Consider the following 24,495-nt stretch of genomic DNA (forward strand, 5'->3'; position numbering starts at 1 on the left):
CTCACTGTAGTTTTAATTTCATGACACTTACAGTCTGATGAGCCTTATATACAGGGTTGGGTAGGGTTACTTTAACTGGATTACTTTCAATCACTTTTGGATTACTCCAATACCAAATATGCTAATAAAAGACAAAATAAACTAAATATGAATAAAATTACTAAATTTTGTGCAGGCTTGGGGAGTAACGGAATACATGGAACGGCAAAAATGATGTTGGCAAGCTGTTTGGATTTATTTTCATTTTGTTTCTGTCGCATTTTATGTTAGTTTTGCCGGAGATCAAAGAGATCAAAGCCGGGAGAGAAAGCTTACTACGTGTTGTGGTCATAATTTTATTCATATTTAGTTTCTTTTGTCTTTTATTAGCATATTTGGTATTGGAGTAATCCAAAAGTAATTGAAAGTAATCCAGTTAAAGTAAGCCTACCCAACCCTGCTTATATATGAAAAAAATATCACAAAGACTAAATTTTGGGAGCACATCTGATAATCAGGTGAGCCTTATAGTGCGGTTGTTTAGTTGTTGATTCAACTAAACTGAAAATCAGTTCAATTTAAAAGGGATCCAGTTTACAGGCCAAGAATGTGTCTGAAAAGACATGTCACAGCTGTCCATAAACAGAAAAAAGTTTGTTCCTTTCGCCCAGACGAGGGGAAAGCTCCCGAAATCTCCATCGGGCTCCTTAAATGTTTTGTCAGCATGGTCCTGCACGTTCAGCATCTCAACATCCCCGACTCCCTGCGCCGGCCCAGAAGGAAGTAGTTACGGTTACCATGGAGATGTGGAAGTTTCCGGTCCCTGGCGACATCCGCGGGCCGATAATTCAGCTCTGTTCGGCAGCAAGGGGCATTCATCACGTCGCAGACAGCCCGGCCGAGTCGGGCTGTGATGCTAGGGAAGGTGGTTACTCATCGCTGTGCGGCACAGCACGTACCGCCAATGTAAAAGTGCTTCTGCTCAGGAGAAATAACACCTTTATAAAGCAAGTGTGGGGATCTTAACTTTCTCAAGGCATCTTTTTATTGAGCTTATCCAAAGAAAGGACTGGTGTCTTGATCGTGAGTGGTTGGCGTTACTCTACTCGCCACTAGGGCTGCAACTAATTACTACTTTAATGGTCATCATCTATTGAAATAGTTATTTATGTGGGAAATTATTAAAACATGAAAAAGGATACAATGAAAAATACATGTTTTGTTGAACTGATTGCGGATTCATACAAAAATGCAATAAACCCAATTAGTGCACGGCCAACAGAGACATCAATCCATCGATAAACGTTTGTTCATTTTTAAGGATTAATCATACATTGAAATCAAGTGGACATTTGTTATCCCTGAAACCCAAAACCAGGCTCATAAGCAGCAGTAGAACTGTAATCAAAACCAATATTATGTGCAATCACGAGGTACATTTTGTGCTAAACTGCAAAGTCTGCAACAAGTATCATTCTCAACAGTTTGAAATCAAACGGTTTTAACCACCTCTTTCGCGTAAAGGGTCCTTTGGTGACTCTCTATTTTGGACTGCATGCATCGAATTTCAAATATGTTTTTCAGGCTCATTCTGGCATAACACTCAAGCTCTTTTTTATAGCCAAATTTACCAGTTGAAATGCACATTGCATATCTCTAAAACCATAGTGTCTTGAATGTTACGTCAATCTTACTAAGGCGAATCGGATTTGATTTCAGTTAAATGTCGTAAGTGTTCTTTAAATGCTGATGTGTCACCGTGGTACTGCCATTACACAAGGTCTGCTTGGCAAACTTTGCAAGTAGTCTTTTTATTCCAAGTACCGATACTAAAATGCTTCCAAACTTGATGAGTTTTGGTATGTTTAAGTTACCTCTCAAAACAGAACACTTGAGTTACTCTCAGCAAAGATTATTCTTATGTCAAGATGTCTCACTCTATTGGAAAGACGTGTCTGGCGACAACAATCGACAATGGATTCCATTGTACATGAGCCTCAATGTAATTGCGCGAGGGAGACAAGTGATTTACTTATGGAACTGGGAAACATTAGTCTGATATCATACGTTTTATCAAATCATCTAATGTCACCGAATGAAATAAAATGCACAAAAAATATATATATTTTGTCTTGAGAGCAGGTTAGGCGGTGTTGCTTGAATTGTTCTTAAAATATGTGCTATGGCCCTCTCCCAAAAGAAATCTAAATATTTCGCTTTTATGGCTCTTTGGGTCAAAAATGTTCCTGACCACTGAGCTGGAATCATACTTTTTGTCTAATGAAAGATTAGGGTGCAAGCTTTCTTTTGGTATGTCTTATGCCTATATCACTACAGAACAAAATGTTCTGTAGGCCTTCATAAAGGAGTCAAAATGGTAAAAAAATGGCTGTCACTGGCTCTTCCCATTTGAGAGAAACATCTGGCATTGAACAAAATAAATCAAACAAAAATAATGCAAGTCATTTTGCAATGCTCCATAGTACACAATCCTTTTGTTTGGCGGCAGTGCAGTCTAGCGGCAGCAACCCAAACAAAAGCTCAGCATTTGCTCTGCGGAGATTAATGCCGTCTCGATAATTTCATATTTGCTAAATGGCTCTCCCAGCTGCAAGTTCACTGCATCACTCTGTCTGACTAATGAATTCATTATATTGACTATAAGGCCCAGGCGGGGAAACATCAAGTGTCAAATCCTCATTAATTCCGGGGAGAACTTTGCAAACATCATTGACTTCCACCATTTTGCAAAAGGTCCGCCATTAATTGACCTTTTGGCTCATTGCTTCCCGGAGGCTGTGAATAGAGCGCATAGCGTTGTGGCCCAAAATGAGTTCGACACAGTTGTCCAAATGTATTCATGTAGAACTTTGAGGGATACTGGGAATTTTGATATCAATACAATCCAAGTAAATGCTGGATTGTCCAACACACCGATCATTGTTTGAAATTGTCATGATCATTGAATAATAGAAGAGTGCCAAACAAGCAGCAATACAAGGGAAATACAAATATGACAATGTCAATTAGACAACTAAAATACCTTACTTTACACAATATTCAAAGTTAGGAAGTGCAAAGAGTGTAAAAATAACAGGTTGTTTTAAAAATGTGATATCCTTTAAACATTAATAATGAATTACTATAAAAAATCTATGGGTTTCCCTGTACTAACTCACAAGCACATAATTGGTTTAAATATATATATATATATATATTATATAGCATCTCATAATCCACATGTGTTTGAATATTTCGTTCAGAATTAGAAGAATGAATCTTATGATCTTAACGTTATTATTATTTTTCATTTCATTTGCATTACTTCTATACTTTCTGTGATATGTAAATCTCAAATGATATAATTTTCTATACATGAAAAAAAAACTAACACTATACAGAAATACTTATACTAAACTACTGATTCAAAACTAAAGTCAAGAGGCCCAAATAAAAAGCAACAACGTAACAAAAATACAAATACTACAAACAATGTCACTGAGAAAACCAAAATAACCTTCCTCTACAAAATATTTTCAAAATAAAGTCAGTTGGTCAAATGAAGTGTAAACACAATTGGATCGAACTTGGAAATGATAATACATATATGATTTTACGATCCACTAAAGACATTATTATAAGGCTCGTTAAACAGAAAGACATTATCAATATCAATATCAAGACAATTGTATCCATCCAATCCAAGAATGTATTCAGTATCGATAGTATCAACATTTGGATCAATTAGACCCCCCTAATTGAGAAATATTGTGGTGACTGCAGGTTTAACGACCTTTATTTCAATAAATCACCATTTTTTTCATATTCAAATTATTTGGATACATTGATAGGTAAGATATTATAATCTGAAGATATTTATCTTCGAGTGGAATCAAAATCATGGATGAATGAGTCAAAAAGTAAAATACTCCTACTAAACAATTGGTTTAAAACAAAAGTCAAAAGAGTTAATAAAAGCAGCAATGGAACAAGAATACAAATACTGTATAACAATGTCAACGACAAAACTAAAATAACTTCCAATACGCAATATTTCGAAAATAAAGTCAGTAGAGCAGAAAATGCATGATGGCCGACTCTTTAGCCTGGCTTTCTTTAAACAGTCTTTAATCAATGCACCTTCTGTGAAAGGTTTGAAGTGTTTGGCAATCAGCGTAGCGACCTCTTGCTCGCCTTTTGTAGCATTTCGTTTCATCTAAGGTCTTGTGAAAAAGCGCTGCTGTGCCTTTAAAACAGCTTTCAGTTGCCCCACCTTTTCACAACGTTCGTTTCTAGTTAGATTTTGGTAGTCTGCATGTTTCGACCAGCAGTGTCTCTATATATTCTCGTATTTGAAAACAGCCACGGTGTGTTGGCAAATTAGGCGGATGCAGCCTTTTTCAGAATTTGGTGAAAAAATATTGCACTTTCCACTTATCTTGGCAGTGGTGGCCCTCACAGTCAACATTCATTTTTTTATTTACAGTAACCATGTTGGAAATTAGGTGGAATATTTTTTTCTTAGAAAGCAAACGGCAAAGTGGCCAAAGGGCTAGCTAGCTCCATCAGCTGGTGGAATGATGATTTGTATTAATTTATATATATATTTTTATTTTTGGGAAAAAACTATATTTAATACTAAGGGCACATATTATTGATTTTATTACAGAGGATTTGATCACGGGTCGTAAGTGGCCCCCGGGACGGACTTTGGGCATTCACACAGTAATAAACCCCATCCAATCACATTCATTATCTATGTATAATCTTTCAACCCACTAAATACATTATTATAATGATAGTTAATATGGGAAGACTGTATTGATCCGTAGACCATCGTATTGATTTTATTCCAAGTACTCACTTGGTATTGTTAATATAAATTTGTGGATCAATCTGCCCTCATTAAGGAATGACCATGTGATACAATAATTATCACTGTACTATCAGTGGCCAAAACATTCTTCATAAAAATAAAGCTTACGTAATTAGCCAGCCACAAGAGGGTGCTAGAACTGCACAAATACAGTCGATTTTTAGCTTTTTTGCCAAAGGTATGACTGAACATATTTCATATATTCACACATCAGTTCCAATACTGGGGCTTGCCGCAGTACTATTGAGCACGAATCCTCCCCTTCAGTAGTGTTAAGCCCCCCCCCCCAGATCATGTTCTTGCCACCTCTGCCACCACAAGTGTTTTGTCACACGGATATCTCCCGGCAGACATATTATTTCGTCTTGAGGCGGCAGGCATATTTCAACCAAATCCTAGCAATTTTAATATGGATGAACGCCTCAGTGTCATATAATACGAATCAAAATTGGAGCAAGAAGGTCGAGACTCTAGATAATCCTATAGAGTTGCGTGAACCCTGGATAGATTGACAACCAATTGATTGAAAATCAATGGATTGACTATCATTTAATTTTGAAGATACAGATTAGATTTTTTGAAATATTGTGAATTTCCACGTATTAACATTCATTTTGTATACCTCTATTGTGCTCCAATATGTAGTGGAGCCGCGTTTTTCAACTGGTGGGTCAGGACTCAAACGTGTGTAGCGGACCTGGTTTCAGTGACAGGCATTATTGGACACATGTTTTTGGACTAACATGTACATAAATCATAGATTATTTATTGTATCTGCAAAACAAAATGAATTATTTTTTTATGCAGGCATATGACTGAAAACATTTGGTTTCATGTGTTAATTGGCTTTAAAATTGGCTGATGAATCAAATAAAATAAAGTATTATAATAATATCACAACTTGATCTACGTGTGTCGTTCAAACAGTCCTTTGTGTATTTTATTTCCCTCAATATACATCAACACTGCCATAATCGGACCTTTAGGCAGCTTGACACTTGTTTCCTGAAAGGGCCATCACCACCCTAAACAAGTACTCACAACTGTGAAAATAAATACCCTGTTCATGAATATAGAAACATGGGTATTCATTTTATTTATTGATTAAGTTTGATAACTGCTATTTTTAATTTACTATTGTTATGATGCACTTACAACTTGGGTCACTCCAAGTACTACCTTGTGAGTGTGTTTGCTTCTTCTTTGTATCTTAATTTTCTTCATGTTTTACATGTTTGTCTTGGAGTTCCATGTCTAGTCTCTTAGAGAACAATGTTCACTACATTGTTGTCAATGACATTAAAGACGATTCTTATTCTGATTGTGATGTTGGACGTGTTTTGCAGGAGAGCTGTACATCGGTGGCGTGATCAAGAGCATGTACAGCAATCTGCCCAAGCTAATCGCGTCCCGGGACGGCTACCAGGGTTGCCTGGCCTCCGTGGACTTGAACGGGAGACTCCCCGACATGATTGCAGATGCCCTCCACAGGGTGGGCCAGGTGGACCGAGGCTGCGATGGTAAGCTGGTCACTATGTAACTATAGACTGTTTTGGCTTCACGTCACACTCGTACCTCGAGTAAACAGTCGGCCATTCTGGTTGGGTCTACACAATTTTGGGGGAATTATTTAATGAAAGATGAACTTTTAAGGCGTTGTTTTTGTATCTGTACCGTTCATTTCTAAACATTTATTAAAAATTAATTCAATTTTATGGGGTGGCGCACGGACACAGTGGCTCTTGGCTCTCCCATTCCGTGTTTTGTTGTGTACACAAAGAAGAACTGGAACTTTTTCTTTGGACTCTATCCACGCATACATTGGCATTACACAACTACACCCAACAGAAGCTTGTGCACATTTATTCCCGACATCGATACAACATTACCAGTTACTTGTCAAGACCACCATGTGCTCTGTTGATTGTTATATGGTTCGGGAAGGGAGGGTGGCGCCTTTGGGAGAGAAAGCTTCGAGATTCAATTTCCCCCTATGTTCCGGTCCGGAGCCTTCGCTCTGAAAACGTTGGTCTACTAGTTATCCCAAGAACCAAGAAGAGATCCGCAAGTGCTGTGAAATGCTCTTCCCCCTGAGATTCGATCTGCAACCTCAGTGGAAATGATTAAATCTAAGCTTTAAACACACTTCTACTCTATAAGATATGAATAATCTATATTTCATGTTGATGAGCGAGTTGTCTGTCCCTGTGTGCCCTGCGATTGGCTGGCAACCAGTTCAGGGTGTCCCCTGCCCACTGCCCGATGATTGCTGGGATGGGCTCCAGCACCCCCGCGACCCTACTGAGGATAAGCGGTGCAGCTAATGAGATGAGATGAGAATATGTGCATTATTTGCCCTTATGTAGGTTTTAGATGAGGGGATGGTGTCATAATTGTCTGTAAAAAAGTTTGCAATAGTCTTTGATCTGTGCAGCCCTCTTTGTGATTAAGGGCTATACAAATAAACATGACAAAGCTAAAGTTACTGCTGCTGCTACGTAACAACTCTCACAAATACAGGAAGAATAGAGCCTGTATCTCACCAACGCCAGATCTATTACATATCGAGGTACAACTTGCGGAAAACCAACTGTTGTACCTTAATCATCAGGGGGACCAAGTTCAACCTGCTGCTAGTCAGTCTATATCGCTTCTTACAATGAAAGGAAAAGCCCTTTAATAATGTTGCACTATTGTATACTATTGTGACAATAAATACGATTCAGTCTTTAATTCATTCATTCATGACGATACTTAGTGAATGAAGGCCAGAGCGAGAACCTCACTTGTAATGTGCCCTTTGTGATACGCACCATAAACCGTAAAATATTGTGCCAATTCTTGCATGAAATAAGCTCCAAAGAAACCTCCGATTTTACATGTAAGCCTGGCTGAAAAGAAGGTACCCTTATCCAGCAAAAGGACTGCTAATTAACACAATGGATGGCCGGGGCAAGCTAAATTGCCTTGCCGATAATAGAGCGCCATTTGCTGGCTTAAACTAGTCTTAAAGATCGTATTATTTCACCCCAAATACCCTCTAACCATGTTTTTTTTTTAAACACGTATAAGTTTTGTTTGTACATCAGGGAAGATCTGTTGTCATAACTAAGGCCTTAACGTTTTACAAAAGCTAAGCTAGAGCTTAGATCTCCATATTTCCAATGTCACCCAACCAGTACGGCCGCCACTACTTGGATTGCCCGGATGTTGTCACGTGATTAGGAACTATCAATTTCCATTTGTTGTTTCCAACTTGCCACCCCAACTCTATTTCTGTTTTTAATATATCAAGTGTTTTCCTCCCCCCCACCCAAAGCCGCATCCCCCTTAAGCCCATCATCAATACAAACTGTTATTTAATCGCACACTTATGCAGTTCTTATTTACCGATATGTTCCAGTGGCCACGCCCATGTTCTCACCAGCCCCCGGAATCCTGTGGAGTCTAAACCCCCGTCATCTGTAAATCTTCTCTATTGCGCTATAAAACCTGCATGAGCAAAGAATCTTTGAGTGTAGCTAATCTCAGCCCTGCGAAACCCCCCCAAACTCCTTTTTGCCGCTCGCCTCATTAATCTTGCATTTCCTCCATGTTTACCTCCGCTACTCTACCCGTCGCAGTCTCCAGCGGCGCACGGCCGTCAAATCAGGCCGGGGTAAATCTGGGATAGATCCCAGGATTTTTGGAAACGGCGCTTCTCCTTTGTTCGTCCACTGAATCCCAATGAAGTCCTGAGCATCAAAGAACTCCATGTAGAGCACATATGTAAGGCTCATGGCCTGCTGGTCAAAAATGACACATTGCTGAGAGAAGCACAAGAGACGAGTGAGTCAAATAATGAATTGCAGTTTTAAATATGTCAACTGGATGTCGCCTAAGTTAGGCGCCACTCTCAAAGCACCCAGTCAAGTTTTATTTGCTACCATTTATCAACCAGAAATCATTGAGGAAATCCATCCCGATGTTATTTAACTTAAGACATTATAAAAAACACACACCTGCGTGTCTTTGCAGACGTTTAAAGAACCTTTACCTCCATTTTATAACATGATTTAACAACATCCATCCATCATTTGCACCGCTTATCCTCAGTAGGGTCGCGGGGGTGCTGAAGCCCATCCCAGCTATCTTCGGGCAGTGGGCAGGGGACACCCTGAACTGGTTGCCAGCCAATCGCAGGGCACACTGACAAAGAAAACTCACTTGCGCATTCAGACCTAGGGAGAATTTGGACCAGCCAATAAACCTGACATGCATGTTTTTGGAATGTAGGAGGAAACTGGAGAGCCCGGAGGAAACCCACGCAAGCACAGGGAAAACATGCAAACTCCACACAGGAAGGTTTGATCACCTGACCTCAGAACTGTGCCGCACACACGCTAACCACTGCGCTGCCGTGCTGCCTTGATTTAACATCAAATTTTCCATATTCAGATAAACATTTTCATACAAATTGTTGCATTCCCCCCAATGAACCCCTTACTAATATGTTGATCATCAAATATTACATCCATTCATTATTATTCAATTAAGAGCATCGAAAAAGACCCCCTCAGTCTTCCAGGCAAGGCACTCTTCAAATGCCATTTATTTACTAGTATGGACCCCGTGAGAATTAGCTACAATGAGTTTGTCATTCATTCAATTCAAAATCCGAAAATCTTTTTTTTTTCTCCATTGTTTATGAAAACATGTGTTAGGCTTAAAACAATTCCCAATACTCTCAAAAACGATGGTAAGTTAAACAAATTTAAGTTGAAATTATTTATTGTTGGCCCGCCTGAGACAAGAAAATCTACGAGTTCACCACAGCTACTCACTCACTTTATTAACCATTGCAAATCCCCTTACTGTGTGATAATAAATATTAGAAACATGGCCACTATTTATTCACAGCAAGACTAAAAAACGCGAAAATATTAGCAATCTAAGATGTTGTTGTCTGCTACCAGTGACCGAGACTTAAAATGGGCAAGACAAAATTGCTCTAACCAAAATATATATATTTTTCGTTTTAATATATATTTAATAGTTTGGATTATTCTCATGGGCAGCAGTGGTTAGCTTGTGCGGCACAGTTCATGTCATGGGAACTTGTCGTGGGTTCAAATCCAGCTCCAGACTTCCTGTGCGGAGTTTGTATGTTCTTCCCGTGCTTGCGTGGGTTTCCTCCGGGCACTCCGGTTTCCTCCCACATTCCAAAAACATGCATTTCAGGTGAATTGGCCGGTCCAAATTGTCCCTAGGTGTGAATGAGCAAATTAGTTGTCTGTCCCTGTGTGCCCTGCGATTGGCTGGCAACCAGTTCAGGGTGTCCCCTGCCCACTGCCTGGAGATGGCTGGGATGGGCTCCAGCCCCCCGCGACCCTAATGAGGATAAGCGGTACGGCTGACGAGAGATGAGAGATTATTCTCATTGAAAATAGATGAATTGTTTTTTTAAACTGAATACTTTATTATACATCTCATTTTCGTGGAATGTCCGTGTCCCTAGTGATTTATATCATAGATAAATTATCCTAGATTCACACTTGGATAAATATATTGCACATTTGCTAATAAAAACTTTCTTACCAAGCATAGTTTGCTCAAAGTATCAATCTTTACTCTGTTTACTTGAAAGGAAAATGATCATAAATCAGCAGAATAGTCTAAAAACAAATTCTTAACAAAAAACGGCGATAAAATCAAGAATTTGTTTTCAAAATATTGCGGCTTTTTTTTGCCACTTCGCCCACTTTAATTTGTGCTCAGCCCATGTGGACTTTGTAGGCAGCTGTTCAACAATCAGCCTTTCAATCTTTATTATGACACAATCTTTAATTAACTCCCTAAAGGGAGCCTTTTATTAGTCTGCCAGCTAATTAGGCAGCTCCAACAAAAACACAAACAAACTGCCTTTAAGTATTATCTAGCGTTAAAACATGTCCAGCTTCATATATTGATTATCCCTTTTTTTTAAAATGAGAAATGCGTCACTGGAAGATATCTGCTCAATTTGTGGGGCAATTATTCCTGCACTGAAGAATGCAAGTCACATCGGTGTGTCTTTCCTACACTCTGAGAATTTCACATATCCCAACGGGGCTGTCATTTTTTAGTGCAAAACCTGCACTTGGGGCTTGTAATTCATAAAAGGAGTAAGCAAACCTATGGATGAGTCCACAGAGAATTTTGTGGTTTAAATGAAAATCTGAGTGGTTTCCTTAGAGCGCCTTGTTGTCACACATGTGTGTGAGCATGTCATGTAGGAAAGGTAGAAGGGCCGGAGAGTGGTGTTTATATGTACACATAAATATATATATATATATATATATATATATATATATATATATATATATATATATATATATATGTTTTTTTTTTTTTTTTTTTTTTTCAAAACAGATTTAATGGCTATAGTAAGGGAAAGAGTTACAGGGTTACATCAAAATGCCTCTTTGTGGGAGCCCTGGAACAAACCTTTGGGCTTTATTATTATTATTATTATTATTATTATTACTATATTAACATGAAACAAAAAATACTACATACAATAATAAGGTGGTACCCTACTAGTCTTACCCCAGGACCCTCCATCCCACCCTAATGACATGGTGCAACCCAAATCAAGAAAATCTAGTTCTCCAATTTAAAATAATTGACGTATATACTCGCATATAAGCCTACATCACATTTTAGCGATTCCCTAAAATATTTACAAAACATGTACATAAACATTGATAAATATTAAGATATGTTGATAATAAAGTCGCATTATTTTGCCTAGGCAAAGGCCGTCTGCAACTGACTTCTGGGTCCCGACCAATGTTCCCTCTAAGCTGTGCACGTGCGCAATCGCACACTGCCCGCACATTCTCAGCGCACAAAAAAATCTATCCAGCGCAATGTTCCCTCTAAGCTGCTTGTGTGCGCAATTGCGCACTACCCAGGGCTTTTCCGCGCACAAGAAAATCTAGCCAGCTCACGAAGATGTCTAATTAAGAAGCGAATTAGGTCAAAGTTACAGTGCATGAAGGTAAAAATACAAGGGTTCCCCTGACGTTGTGTTGTAAATGAGGTATTTTGAAGTCAAGGTCGAAGTAGAATGAAGTTGAGTAAAGTCAGTAGAGTTCTTCGAGAACCGGCTTCTTCGGCTCGGCTCACTAAAAGGAACTGGCTCTTTCGAGTCCTAAACGGCTCTTCAGGTTGTTTTTGCTTCTTTCATCCCTCTATGACCAAATATCATGTAAAATGATGCACACAATGACTCAAAGGAAGAGGGAGTAGAACAAAAAAGGAAAAAATACCAAAATGAAAAAGTAGTGAAAAGCTAGGAAAAATAAACTCAATGGGATTTTTTTAAAGGAATTTAAAAGAATAGAAAAAACACAGGGGAAAAGAAGAAAACGTTTGTGTTGCATTCAAATAATTTCCAATTATACTAAGTCAATATTCTTGCCAACATTGTACTTCCACTAAAAAATGTGATTAAATACAATTGTGTATCTTACTACATATGACTTAGTTGCCACACTTGGTATTGTTGTTGCTTACTGTTGTTTCAAGCGTTGCTCACCGACTTTGTGTAAACGCTCAGACCCGTGGAAAATTAGAGGGAACATTGGTCCCGACCCATCAGTTGAGAAACACTGCTTTCAGGGAAACTAATCCAGCTCAAGATTATTATCTCTGTTAAAAAAATTAAAAAAAAACAAAAAAAAAAACAAACAAAAAAAACAACTTGAAATATAGAAGGCTTGCTTCACACTTGCAGAAACATACTGATGCTTTTCAATGGCAATTCATTTAAAAACTACATGCCAGTCTTTTAGCTTTCAGGGTATAAAAGCATACTTTCCCCCCAGTGCTAGACATGTGATAATGCAGTCTCTTAAAAAATGAACAAGTCTAAATTATCTACCCACCTCAAAAAATGGAAATTCAAGAGCAGTTTAGCACTGAAAAAAGGGTCCCAAATGGTGAAATTGAATGCTCATAATATTTCTCAATGTACAACTAAATAAATCTAATTTTTTTAAGCCAAAAAAAAGAATATGTAATACAGTAGTTTAATCTAATATATGTGAACTCCATGAATCAGTTTAGGTCAGTTTTTTTCTTTTCGTTGCTAATGTTTTTGTCCAATGATACTCTTGCGAGGAACAAGTACACGATAATGCTGGAGTGCAGATAGATACATTGAAAAAATAATGAATACATTGGACTCAATGTGAGCAGATACAGTAATATTTCTTGATCTGTAAGGCATTTTGAAAAAAAAACACATCATACATTTACATTAATATAAATGTAAATATTTCATTTAATTTGAACTCTTAATCATCAAAATCGCATTAAATCGTAAGTAAACAATCAAAACCAATATAAACACATTTGTAATTGAGTCAAGTCAAGTCAAGTCATTTTTATTTGTATAGCCCTAAATCACGAAGAGTCTCAAAGGGCTTCACAGATTATTACACTATATTACACAGACTATTTTTCAGCCGACGAGAAGAGTAGGTTATTCATATGCTATGGAGTAGAAGTGAGTTTTAAGTTTAGAATTTAAACATTTCCACTGAGCTTGCAGATCGGATCTCAGGGGGAAGAGCATTCCACAGCACCGGTGCCCGGATGGAGAACGCTCTCGAACCAGCAGAACACTTCTTTGCTCTTGGGATCACCAGAAAACCGGCACTCTCAGATCGTAGGCTTCGGACCGGGACATAGGGGCAAATCAGATCTGAAAGATAAGAGGGAGCAAGTCCATGTATGATTTTGTATAATACTAAGAGAACCTTAAAATCACATTTATGGCTAACTGGGAGCCAATGCAGGTTAGCCAAAATCGGTGTTATGTGATCGTACTTTTTTGTCCTAGTTAAAAGCCTCGCTGCGGCATTTTGTACCAGCTGAAGAGACTTGATTCTAGACTTCGGGAGACCAGAGAGTAGTGCATTACAGTAATCGAGACGGGAGGTAACAAATGCATGAATTATAATTTCCGCATCAGACTGAGACAGTATAGAACGGATTTTAGCAATGTTACGAAGATGAAAGAAAGCGGTTCTAGTAATTTTCTTTACATGCATTTCAAAGGATAGATCAGGGTCAAATATGACACCTAAATTTTTAACGGAGTCACTCTGTGTGATGTGACATTTGTCAATGTTCACAGCAGTTTTTGAGAATAAGTCACGGCATTTAGATGGACCAATGACTAACATTTCGGTCTTTTCAGAGTTAAGACGCAAGAAATTGAGTGACATCCACTCTTTTATCTCAATGAGGCAGGCCTCCAAGTTTCCACAGTTTAGTGTGGGAGATTCCTCCAACGGAAGATATAGTTGAGTGTCGTCTGCGTAGCAGTGGAAGCTGATATTGTACTTGCGAATAATATCACCTAATGGAAGCATGTAAATGCTGAAAAGAAGGGGGCGGCCCTTGCCTCTGCTATATCGGCCTACCTTTCGAAGGTGATCGCGTCTCAAAAGAACAATCCCAAAGCCCTTTTTGACACTGTAGCATCGCTTACAAGGCAACAGACCATCGCAGATAGTTCGACGCACTCTGCTCATGACTTAATGGTCTTCTTTACTAAGAAGATTCAATGCATACAGGAAGAAATTGCTAAAGAAATTATTAATACCACACATATTAAAGGGCTGAAATCTACTGATGCACGACAGGGTGGCTGTCCTGGGAAATTGTCCGGTTTTAGTGAACTGTTTACACCTTCAATCGACAAAATTTGGAGTCATCCAAATTGTTCCTGCAACAATGCAATGTTGACCCCCAAAAGGGGAATTTGACCACAAGACTGCAGCCTATCCCATCAAATACAATCCACTGAATACGCTTTGCCGTAATCTACCAAGCCTACCTCTGCGATCAACCAGTAGATCGCAATCTAGTTAATGAGCACCCATGGTGTAGAATGTTTGTCTCAATTTAGCTTTCATATTTGTTTAAAAAGAAAGGAAAATTCAAATATCATCCAAAGGCCAAATTTCAGCAACTGCATTCAGCTTAACGTTGCTTAGATCCTATCAAGCTGTTTAAAGTGCCGTTCTGACACTCAAACCTGAAACCCTTTCCTCTTCAGGACCGAGTACCACCTGTACGGAGGACTCCTGCTACCATCAAGGGGTTTGTCTCCAGCAATGGGAGGGCTTCACCTGCGACTGCACCATGACGTCCTACGGAGGCTCGTTTTGCAACGACCGTAAGTCTGATTTTGGGAATATTGTTTTCTTGTAACTGTGATGCGGATAAAGGATTATGTTCTTGAATGGTTTCTTGGTTTTAGCATGATTAGTTGGTCTAACGGGTGAGGGCCACCCAGGTAAGCATTGCTGTTCCTTGCACCAGTGTTTTCCTCCCTTAGTGGAGCTGTGCATTTTTCAGAGTATTTTGCCGTCCTCCCGGTCATATTTCATCCACTTGACCCCCAAATGCAGCCGGGGTTAATCCATCGCCTTGTTCTCTTTATATCCAGCCTTCCGTCTTTGAGGCTGTCTTTACTTTGCCCGCCAAACGATCGGCCCTTTCTCCTTGGCGTTGGCTGACTCATGACAAATTGTGTCTGAGTCGGCCAGCTCTCGGGGATTCGCCCTCTGGAAATCGAGGTAGGTTATTCGATGCGGTGGCTTTTGTCGGCGTGTGTCATTTGCCTGGCAGACAAAGATGTGTTTTGTTGAAAATGTTCAGGAGTTCAATCACCTGCTCTATTTTTGTCTCTTGAGGAACAATATTGGCGCTCGGTGCGACACCTTAAATCATATTTTTGTTTGTCTTACTGCGGGCAAATGCGGCAGCTGTGCTTTATAGCTTAATAAGCGCTGTTGCTTGCACGCCGAGTTTGTCGTTGTTCATGACCGGAGGAGCCGCTGGGCTGGTCGAATAAATCAAGGAAACTCTTTCCGAAAGTAATGAGATCCAAGGCGCTTTGTTGCAGTTTTCAACTGTCCAAAAAATTGCTAAACAACACTGTTCTTAGAAAGTCAAATCATATCTCTTTAAATCTACCTGCTACGCAGAAGAGTACGGATGGTAACTAAAAAACAAACTAGAATGGTTGTGCACCGATTCTACTAGTAGGCAGAGTCATTTGCACATGGAAAACCCAAAAGTAAGACTGAGTCCAGATGAAGACTATACTTCTGAAATGGGGGTTTGGTTTAAAAATGCATAGTAAGCCTTTCTGGGAATTTTTCCACATCTAGGGAACCTACCTGACTATATGCAAACTATGTTGGTCATATCTAAACTCCTTCCTCCTTTTCTTGAATGAACAGACACAAAAACACGGACAAACAATTACACAAAGGAACAAACATATTTAAATACATAAACCCAGATGAAACATGATCACCACTTTTGCCTTGTCCACGGGTTATAGTTACTCTGCCGTTGGCAGACAGCTAAAAAACAGTTAGAAAGAAGAGTAATGGTGGTTGTATGCATGGCAAGAGGTGAGCAATCCTTCTCCTGCCATGTGAACCAATATTTATGAATGCCATGGACTGATTGAAAATAACCAAGGCCAATTTGTGGCAATCTGCTGGCCAAACAGTCACACAAATGCACAGGAAAACAGAACTCTAAAACCAGATATTTTATTCTGCAAAATGTATAATGGGTGCTTTGTTTAGGTTTAGATGTAGTGTTCTCCTTAAATAAATTACCTTCCAATTAATGCACAAGCATGGACAAAGATACATGACAGTGGGCCAATGACTGACTAACTGGGTCGGTCAGCGGGCCCTGTTGTTTAAAAGGTTGACGGCAGAAGGGATCTGGCTTTTCCCGAAATGGGCCTTCCTAAATCGTCTTGTTTTGGCGCCCTCTGGGATGAAGTATTGGTGTATTGGGTGAGTGATATCCTGGATAATTGTGTTGCCAGTCACATATATGATGGACCTGTTATTTAAGTCTCTGATGTTGGGTGTGGTTAGGCTAATGATTTTAGCTTCCATGTAAGTGATCCCTTGTGAGTGTGGTCCAATAAGTGACAGAGAGCATAGTGAAAAACCCTGTGGAGCAAAACAAGAGGATGGGATGCACAATGCTTCGGTAGAGTAATAAAAAGGAGGTGTATGACTGACAGTCTTTGTTGACTCTGTCCATGGTATGCTGACCAGAGGGGAGTTTGTCGTCCAGTGTTACTCTCAAGTGTTTTAACTTTTTGTGTGTTTATGATGATGGGGCGTCTCAGTGAGGGGGACTAGAACTGTATTTCTTTCGTTTTACTGTTGGCCAGCTTTGTCAACAAAAAAGTGATTTTGGTATTTTCGTAAATGTAATACACTGAATGCCCATAGGTTTTGTTTTAGGCGTACATCAGCAAGACACAAACAAAGTCGATGAACCATTGTTTTTCTATATTGCACATGCGAAAAATGTTTCCTGCCGAAACTATTGCTTGCTACTTGATGAGTCTGTGCTTCAATGTCGATCCGACTGCAGCGCCCCGGCTGCTTTCCCGGGTTTAATTAAAGAACGGGATGGCTTTTAAGCCACAATGTGCATTAAAGGACAACTAACAAGGCTAAGTAATTGCTTTGAGACCGCTCAAGACAAATGCTAACATCATCAAAGCCCTGGGTTCCGTTTTGGAACAAGAACACGAGATGTAGTGCAAGAGAAGGAAAAATAATGGAGGTTGAAATATATCTCAGGTGTGTTTTATCAGTAAAAACCTGACTGACATCGGATGACTTTCTCAGATTTGATCCCACGGGTGCTGATAAAGTAAAGCTTGCAGTCTTCACTTCGCTGTGTCCTCTTCTGCCTTTATCTCTGCAGTATGCCAATTATGCTCGCTTGCAGAGCCTGAACGAAGCACGAGACAATATGGGGGAAAAGTTGGTATCAGGTTATCTTTGAGAAAATATCCAAGGTTTAATTTACCGTCTGTACCGGCATCTGTCTTCATAAGGGGCTAATGTTTGCACCTTTTGCCACCTGTTTTTCCACTAGAATAGAATAAAATAGAAAAGAATATACCTTTATTGTCATTGTTACAAAATGGGTTAACATATTGTGACAACGAAATTGGGCATGACACTCCAGGTTCGCACATTCACAATGAGGTAAAAAAATACAAGAAGATAAAGGAACAGAGAAGATAAGGTTATAAAACAAGGAGGATAGGTTATAGTTATAATTTGCACAATATTTACACAAGAAATGTCGGCATGTAGGATGTTACATACACCATGCTAACAGTGCCTTTTATAGAATAGAATAGAATAGAATAGAATAGAATAGAATAGAATAGAATAGAATATACCTTTATTGTCATTGTTACAAAATGGGTTAACATATTGTGACAACAAAATTTGGCATGACACTCCAGTTTTACTCATTCACAGTGAGGTATGGGCCAAGAAGATAAAGGAACAGAGAAGATAAGGTTATAAAACAAGGGGGATAAGGCTATAGTTATAATTTACATGGTATTTACACAAGAAATGTGGCATAAATCTTCAGTAGGGTTTTCAAAAGTATCAATATGTCAATGTTATATCTTATACTATAGATATCATGCAAAACATATATTTTAACAAGTGTGTGTGCCTGTGTGGCAACATGAATTATATCAACTAAGTATTATAGCTATACATATTCCGCAGACCCCTTAACCACCTGGGTTGTCGGGCGCCACTGAGGAAACAACTCTGGACAGCTTTCCCCACTGCTGACGGTTCCTGGGTAGTTTTTAGGTTGTATACCATCCATTTTCCCTTGAAAAACTTACTTAATGTCAATGCTTGAGAGTCAAAAGTAAAGACCATTCCAATGCTAACAAAATATGTCCATATAGTTTGAGAATGGTATTTTTTCAAATGGCGAGTATTAAAACACAAATACGGTGGAGAAATTGAGATACTATAAGATAATATGACTTGAAGGAAAACGGCCTCAATTTATTAGTAATCAACATTTCAACAAGGAGATGCTCACACTTTTTAATCATGTGAGCTACTTACTAAATGAGCAAGTCAAAATGATATGACTACCAGAAAATATAGCATCAAATTAATTTCGAATTTCTATGAGTTTTCTTCGAACATTATTTATTTAAACTTTAAAATGACCTGAACAAATGAAGATTCACTGGGGAGTCTAGCATAAAAACACGTTGAGTCACAGGGTCGACTAGTTTTAGTCATTTGAATCTTGACAATAGGTTTTGGATATGCGCCAAAATAAATCTTATATGTTTGATTATAATTAAATAAAAAACTCAAATTTATACCTGTCAACTTATACATTTTCCTGTATTTTATATATGTTTTGATAACTCCAAATTGTGTTTGCCGTATAACATTTTTTTACAGGATAGAAAACATTAACTTGTTACTTTTTTTTGCTAGCACAGTATCATTTTGCCCACTTCGGCTTTAATCTGGAGTGCCTTGGTCAGTGGTAGCAGATGACACAGTCATCGTAGATTTCTAAGATGTCGCGGTTTTCTATATACAGACACTGCTCTACTTACGAACGAGGTTCCGGACGATCGTTTTTAAGTTGAAGTTTGTCCTAAGTTACTTCAGTGCTATATTTTGTATTATTAAGGTTTACATAAGCATGTTTAAGGCTTGTATAAGTAACCTGTACTGTTTTGTACTAAGAAATAAACATTTCATAAAATAATATGTGCTATAAAGATAAGTAAAGTTAAATTTAACTTACTTTTGGAAGATAAGCTTCAAGAGTTAGGCAACTTCCTCCTCTGTGGTAGAAAGTGGCCGAAAAAAAGTGATCCAACCATTTTTTCAACCCCATCAAGCTTTCTTTTTCCACTTTCTTTTCAAAAGAAACGGCTCACCTCTTCTTTACCCTTTACACCAACCATATTGAATGGAGGCACAAGATATTAAAAAATAAAAATGTCAAAGTTCTTAGTGCAAATAAAGCTTTTTTTTCCGTCATTCAATTTTGAAATGTATAAGGTTTTTATTATTCACTTCTTTTTCCTTCTTTTTTTTAATACCTACACTAAATTAAAAAAAAAAAAAAACAAGAACACAAATTCAGGTTCAAATGGTATAGTGCATGTACTATTTTCTGGGTCATTGAGTTTGAAGTTTTATCGTCATGACAACCTTAAAATAGAAATTAAAAAATCCTTCCACCTGGTGGTTTTAGTCCGCGTGGCTTTGCATGCCTCCCAGACAGCAAAATTGATCGTGTTACCTAGAAACTTAGAAGCACTGATGGAAACATTCACTTTTAGTCCCCATTATCTCTTTTGTGAAAAAGAAAAGAAACAAGCAATGCGAAGGAACCTATTCACTTTGAATGGACTGAAAGCTACTTGCTAGGGCACGTATGCTTTAAAGATATCATACAGTGGTACCTCTACTTAAAATTGGTTGAATCGGTTCCGGGAGTAAATTCTTGAACTAAAAATGTTGTGAAAAGAGACCCATTTTGTATGTAAATGCGCTAATCCCTTCCAAGAGTATCATAAACTTGTAATAAATCAGGAGGAGTTGCTTGTGTTGGGGTGTCTTATTTCTCGATTTGTTTTGTTCCCTAGAAAATAACCAATTATAGTCAACAGAAAAGACTCATATTTAAAGTATAGTTGAATTTCAGAAACAAGTTTCAATTTGTAGAACCACAGCTCTGCTTATATTTCCTGCTTGTTAAACATATCTTCTGGAGTGCGGCAAGAACAGTAATGGATTTTCGGTAGTACGAGTGCAGCGGCAATGAGGAGGAGGGCATGGACACTAAGGCCGATAAGGTGATAAATGCTGGCCTTCCAAGAGCAGGGTCACCTGGTATTTTTACTCGAACGCCTAAAAAGGTGCATCCAAAGTAAAACTGGAGCTGTTCCTGAACTTGAAGTTTTCTCCTCTGCAGTACTACTGGTACTGAATAATGGAAGTTTGAATTCACACAAACATACCACATTTACGTCCGTCTATTTTTTACCATCCAGAAATCTGCCTGGCAAATGAATGTAACAGGGTGGTGGGCCTGAATACCAAAACAGGATTACATGCCTCTCAAATTTCCCAATAATACTACAAAAATGAGTATTTGACACATGTCCAGTCGAACCAAAAATGCTGGGTTTGGATAACCCATAGAACTAAATAATGCACATTATCATAAACTATATATATATATATATATATATATATATATATATATATACATTGGGTTCTAATGAAAGGTAAGACTTGGCTATCTTAATCTCCCCTTCATATTTGAAAAAAGAAACTGAATGGATGATTGTAAATACATGTATTTTTCATTTACTGCAATGTTAGAATTAGAATATGAATTATAATTATCTTAATTATATGGGGTTCCCACAGTCAAGTAAAATGTGGTGTTGTGCTTCAAAAAGTTGTATTACCCTGTGAACTACTCAACCATTCACCTGAGAAGAAGCTGCTGTATCGTCAAGTATATTTGTCTCCAGTCTGTTTGATGTTTCTTTTGTGGTGTCCTCTTGCTATGTTAAACAATCCTCCCTCATCGACCCTGTTACTCAGTTGTTTGTAATACAATAGGGGAGCTGTTCTGGTCAGATGTGACCTAAGCTTTGACTGTGAAGCATCTCCTCATGAGAGAACATTGGTGTCGCTTAGCTCTTTGTGTGTTTTGTTCAGATGTGTAAAGTAATAGACCTAACAGAAACTTAGTTATTGTGAGATAATACTGTACTATCAGTGTGTATTGCCTTGTAAACATGTGGGGGAACCATGGTAAACGCACAATTATGCTGAGCAAGAGCATATTCATACACGTGAAAAGTTGTTATTCTAATAATAAGTCTCAGCCTATGTAAAATACATTTTTCCTCTCAAATGACTGTTAGCTCCTTAAGAGTCCACATAAGCTTGTGATTGAAATCGTGTTCAATGTGGAGGCTACATGAAGGAGGTGCTGGTGTTTGTATTTCTTATTTGTTGATTGGCTTTGATCCCTCGAAAATTAGCCCTCATAGTTTGCAGAAAATAGTCAGGTTTATGGTATAGTTACTATACAGTGTTTCTCAACTTGTGAGTCAGGACATAAAAAGGGTCATAGACACTTTTTCAGTGTTTGCGGGCCTTTTTCTTGGCAAACTAATGCTAAGAAGAAGAAAAAACAAAGGGTCAATCACATTTCTAAACAGTAGATGGTGATAACCCGGGCAGCACGGCGGCGCAGTGTTTAGCGCGTGTGCTGAGGTCGTGAGATCGAACCTCCTGTGTGGAGTTTGCATGTTCTCCCGTACTTGCGTGAGTTTCCTCCAGGCACTCCGGTTTCCTCCCACATTCCAAAAACATGCATGTTAGGTTAATCAGCCAGTTCAAATTGTCCCTCGGTGTGAATGAGCGAGTGAATTGTCTGTCTCTGTGTGCCCTGCGACTGGCTGGCAACCAGTTCAGGGTGTCCCCTGCCCAATGCCCGAAGATAGCTGGGATGGGCTCCAGCGCCCCCGCAACCTTACTGAGGATAAGCGGTGCAGATAACGGATGGATGGTGATAACCTCCCTCTTGATCTCTTTCCGTTTCAGTCATTCAGCCGATTTGAGAGGGACCGCATCTCATTTTGTTTTCAGTGTTTTGGTTGTATTTCCTTTTACTGGCCATAAGAAGGTTGTTGATAAGGGTAGCGAAAAGAAGAAAACAGTGACATGAATGATCGAGTCGAAGAATGAAACCTTTGCGGAATACGAAAATTGTGTGGGAGTGTCGGGCATTGAAGCACTGCTGGAAGGTACAGTGAATGGTTTAAAAATGTCACATCTTGTTATTAAGGTGGAATGGTGAGTCCTGAACTCGGAACAGTTGAGAACGAGTGCTTTAGAAAACCATTTTTAATCCGTAAAATCATAACTCTGCTTATAGTTCCTGCTTGTTAAAACTATCTTCCGGGCGTGCGCAGAGAACAGTAAAGGATTTTCCTTTGCATGAGTACAGCAGCATCCAGGCAAGCATGAACACGGAGGCCAATACGGTGATAAATGATGGCTTTCCAAGAGGGCGATAATCTTTCATTCCTATCGTCGAGTCGTTCTAATAGATTCCTCTACCGAAGTCACGTGTGGGATTCGGTGTGTCCTTGGAGTGATTTGAGTGTCCAGGAAAGGATTTTATTGGGTTTATGTCGCCCGGACGGAATTATATAACATAGGAAGCTACGTGGCACGGTAAACGATGTCCTGACCGTGCTCATTTTCCAATCTCTGTCCAAGAATCACAGACTGGTCTTTCACGCTTGACGGTATGGTTCACATGGCTTTATTTGGTCGTCTTTACTTTTTTTTTATGTAGCTATCGGCATGCTACGCACACCGGAGTACCTACGTAAGGCGCTACACAAATCTCTTTTGAAGACTTTCTGTTCCTGATTCATCATGGGAAGATTCGACTGTAACATAAAAGTCAGGGCAGATTTTGTTTTTTCCCCTACAGCGCTCAACACAATTGGTTATCTTTTATATGCTGCATTTAAGGTTTAGAATACATGAAGTTTGAGTTCCACATTTGATTAATTAATTTTTCCCATCATGTCGCACAGCCTTTGGGGAGAACGACAACGCCGCAGTCAAAATGTGGCTCATCTGATTAAGCAGTAGGGTATTGTAACAGTGCCCTACGCAAATTAGCCGAGACGAGATGTCGTTTTTAAATCGCTGCACGTTTCAAATATCACGAATGGAGAATCAAAATTGGATTTATTGGTGTAGTGCAGGAGTGAAAGGTAGTTGTTCACATATGCAGTATGTGAGAGACCCCTCGCTACTTGGCGCTTCAGTTATCGCTGGTTTATTAATTGGTATTGACATCATTGTATTTTGCATTGTGTTTCGACAGCAGGGACAGATTATGGAGGGCGTTGAATGGGTTTGACTGTCTGTCTGGTTCTGATCCCAATTTACCACGAAAACCGAGGGAGATTTGTACTGTAAATATAAATATACATATACATATACACATACATGTCTTTGTATATATATAATATAGATGGATGGATAGACACCTAATCCAATACATGTATACGCATATTTGAATGAATTACCTTTGCTAAAACTATTTTTGTTAGACCTGTGTTGTTCAGATTGATTTTGAGTCAGCCTTTGTCTCAGATATTTTGGAAGTCAATATCACAATCTGATTTATTGGTGTAGAAAAGTAGTGAAAACGATTCGTTTTTATTTTGCAGATAAATTAAATAACTTGCCTTTACTGTAACTAGTTACTGTGAATACTGTACAGACTGTCAATAGCTGTGATGTTTGGTTTTAAGTAGGCCTACTTTTAAATATATATATTAATCTAAAAATCACAGTCTCACAACATGCTATTTGAGGTCTTATTGATATTAATTGATTATTGTCTTTCCTTTATCAAAATTGCTTTGAACTAATATGAAGTACAGTAATCCCTCGTTTTTCTTCAGGAGTTAGGTTCCAAAAATGTCCCGCAATAGTCAAACCCCCCCGAAATAGAAACCTTTGTTTATTTATTTATTATTCAAGAACAATCCCAATTTATAGGCCCAAATATTCGTTTAGCAAATAAAAGTGCTGTACTTAAAAAAACATATTTTTACAAGTAACTTCTGTACTGTCAAATTATAATAAGTTATTACATATTATCATATAACCGTGCCATTTTTTTTTTGCGCAACT

At 38.6% G+C, this 24,495-nt stretch overlaps 1 protein-coding gene across 7 annotated transcripts in view; it reads left to right on the forward strand.

The window, feature by feature from the left end:
* nrxn2b (neurexin 2b) overlaps nucleotides 1–24,495 on the forward strand; it is a 631,720-nt gene that overhangs the window by 351,721 nt on the left and 255,504 nt on the right. For all 7 annotated transcript variants that reach the window (XM_088347971.1, XM_088347972.1, XM_088347965.1 and 4 more), the window contains 2 exons: nucleotides 6,202–6,375; nucleotides 14,949–15,068. In XM_088347971.1, coding sequence (XP_088204097.1) covers nucleotides 6,202–6,375; nucleotides 14,949–15,068 — 294 coding nt within the window. The remainder of the gene's footprint in view (nucleotides 1–6,201; nucleotides 6,376–14,948; nucleotides 15,069–24,495) is intronic.

The sequence above is a fragment of the Urocampus carinirostris genome, chromosome 11 (genome assembly GCF_059441175.1).
Source record: "Urocampus carinirostris isolate Australia breed hairy pipefish chromosome 11, RoL_Ucar_1.0, whole genome shotgun sequence".
NCBI lineage: Eukaryota > Metazoa > Chordata > Actinopteri > Syngnathiformes > Syngnathidae > Urocampus > Urocampus carinirostris.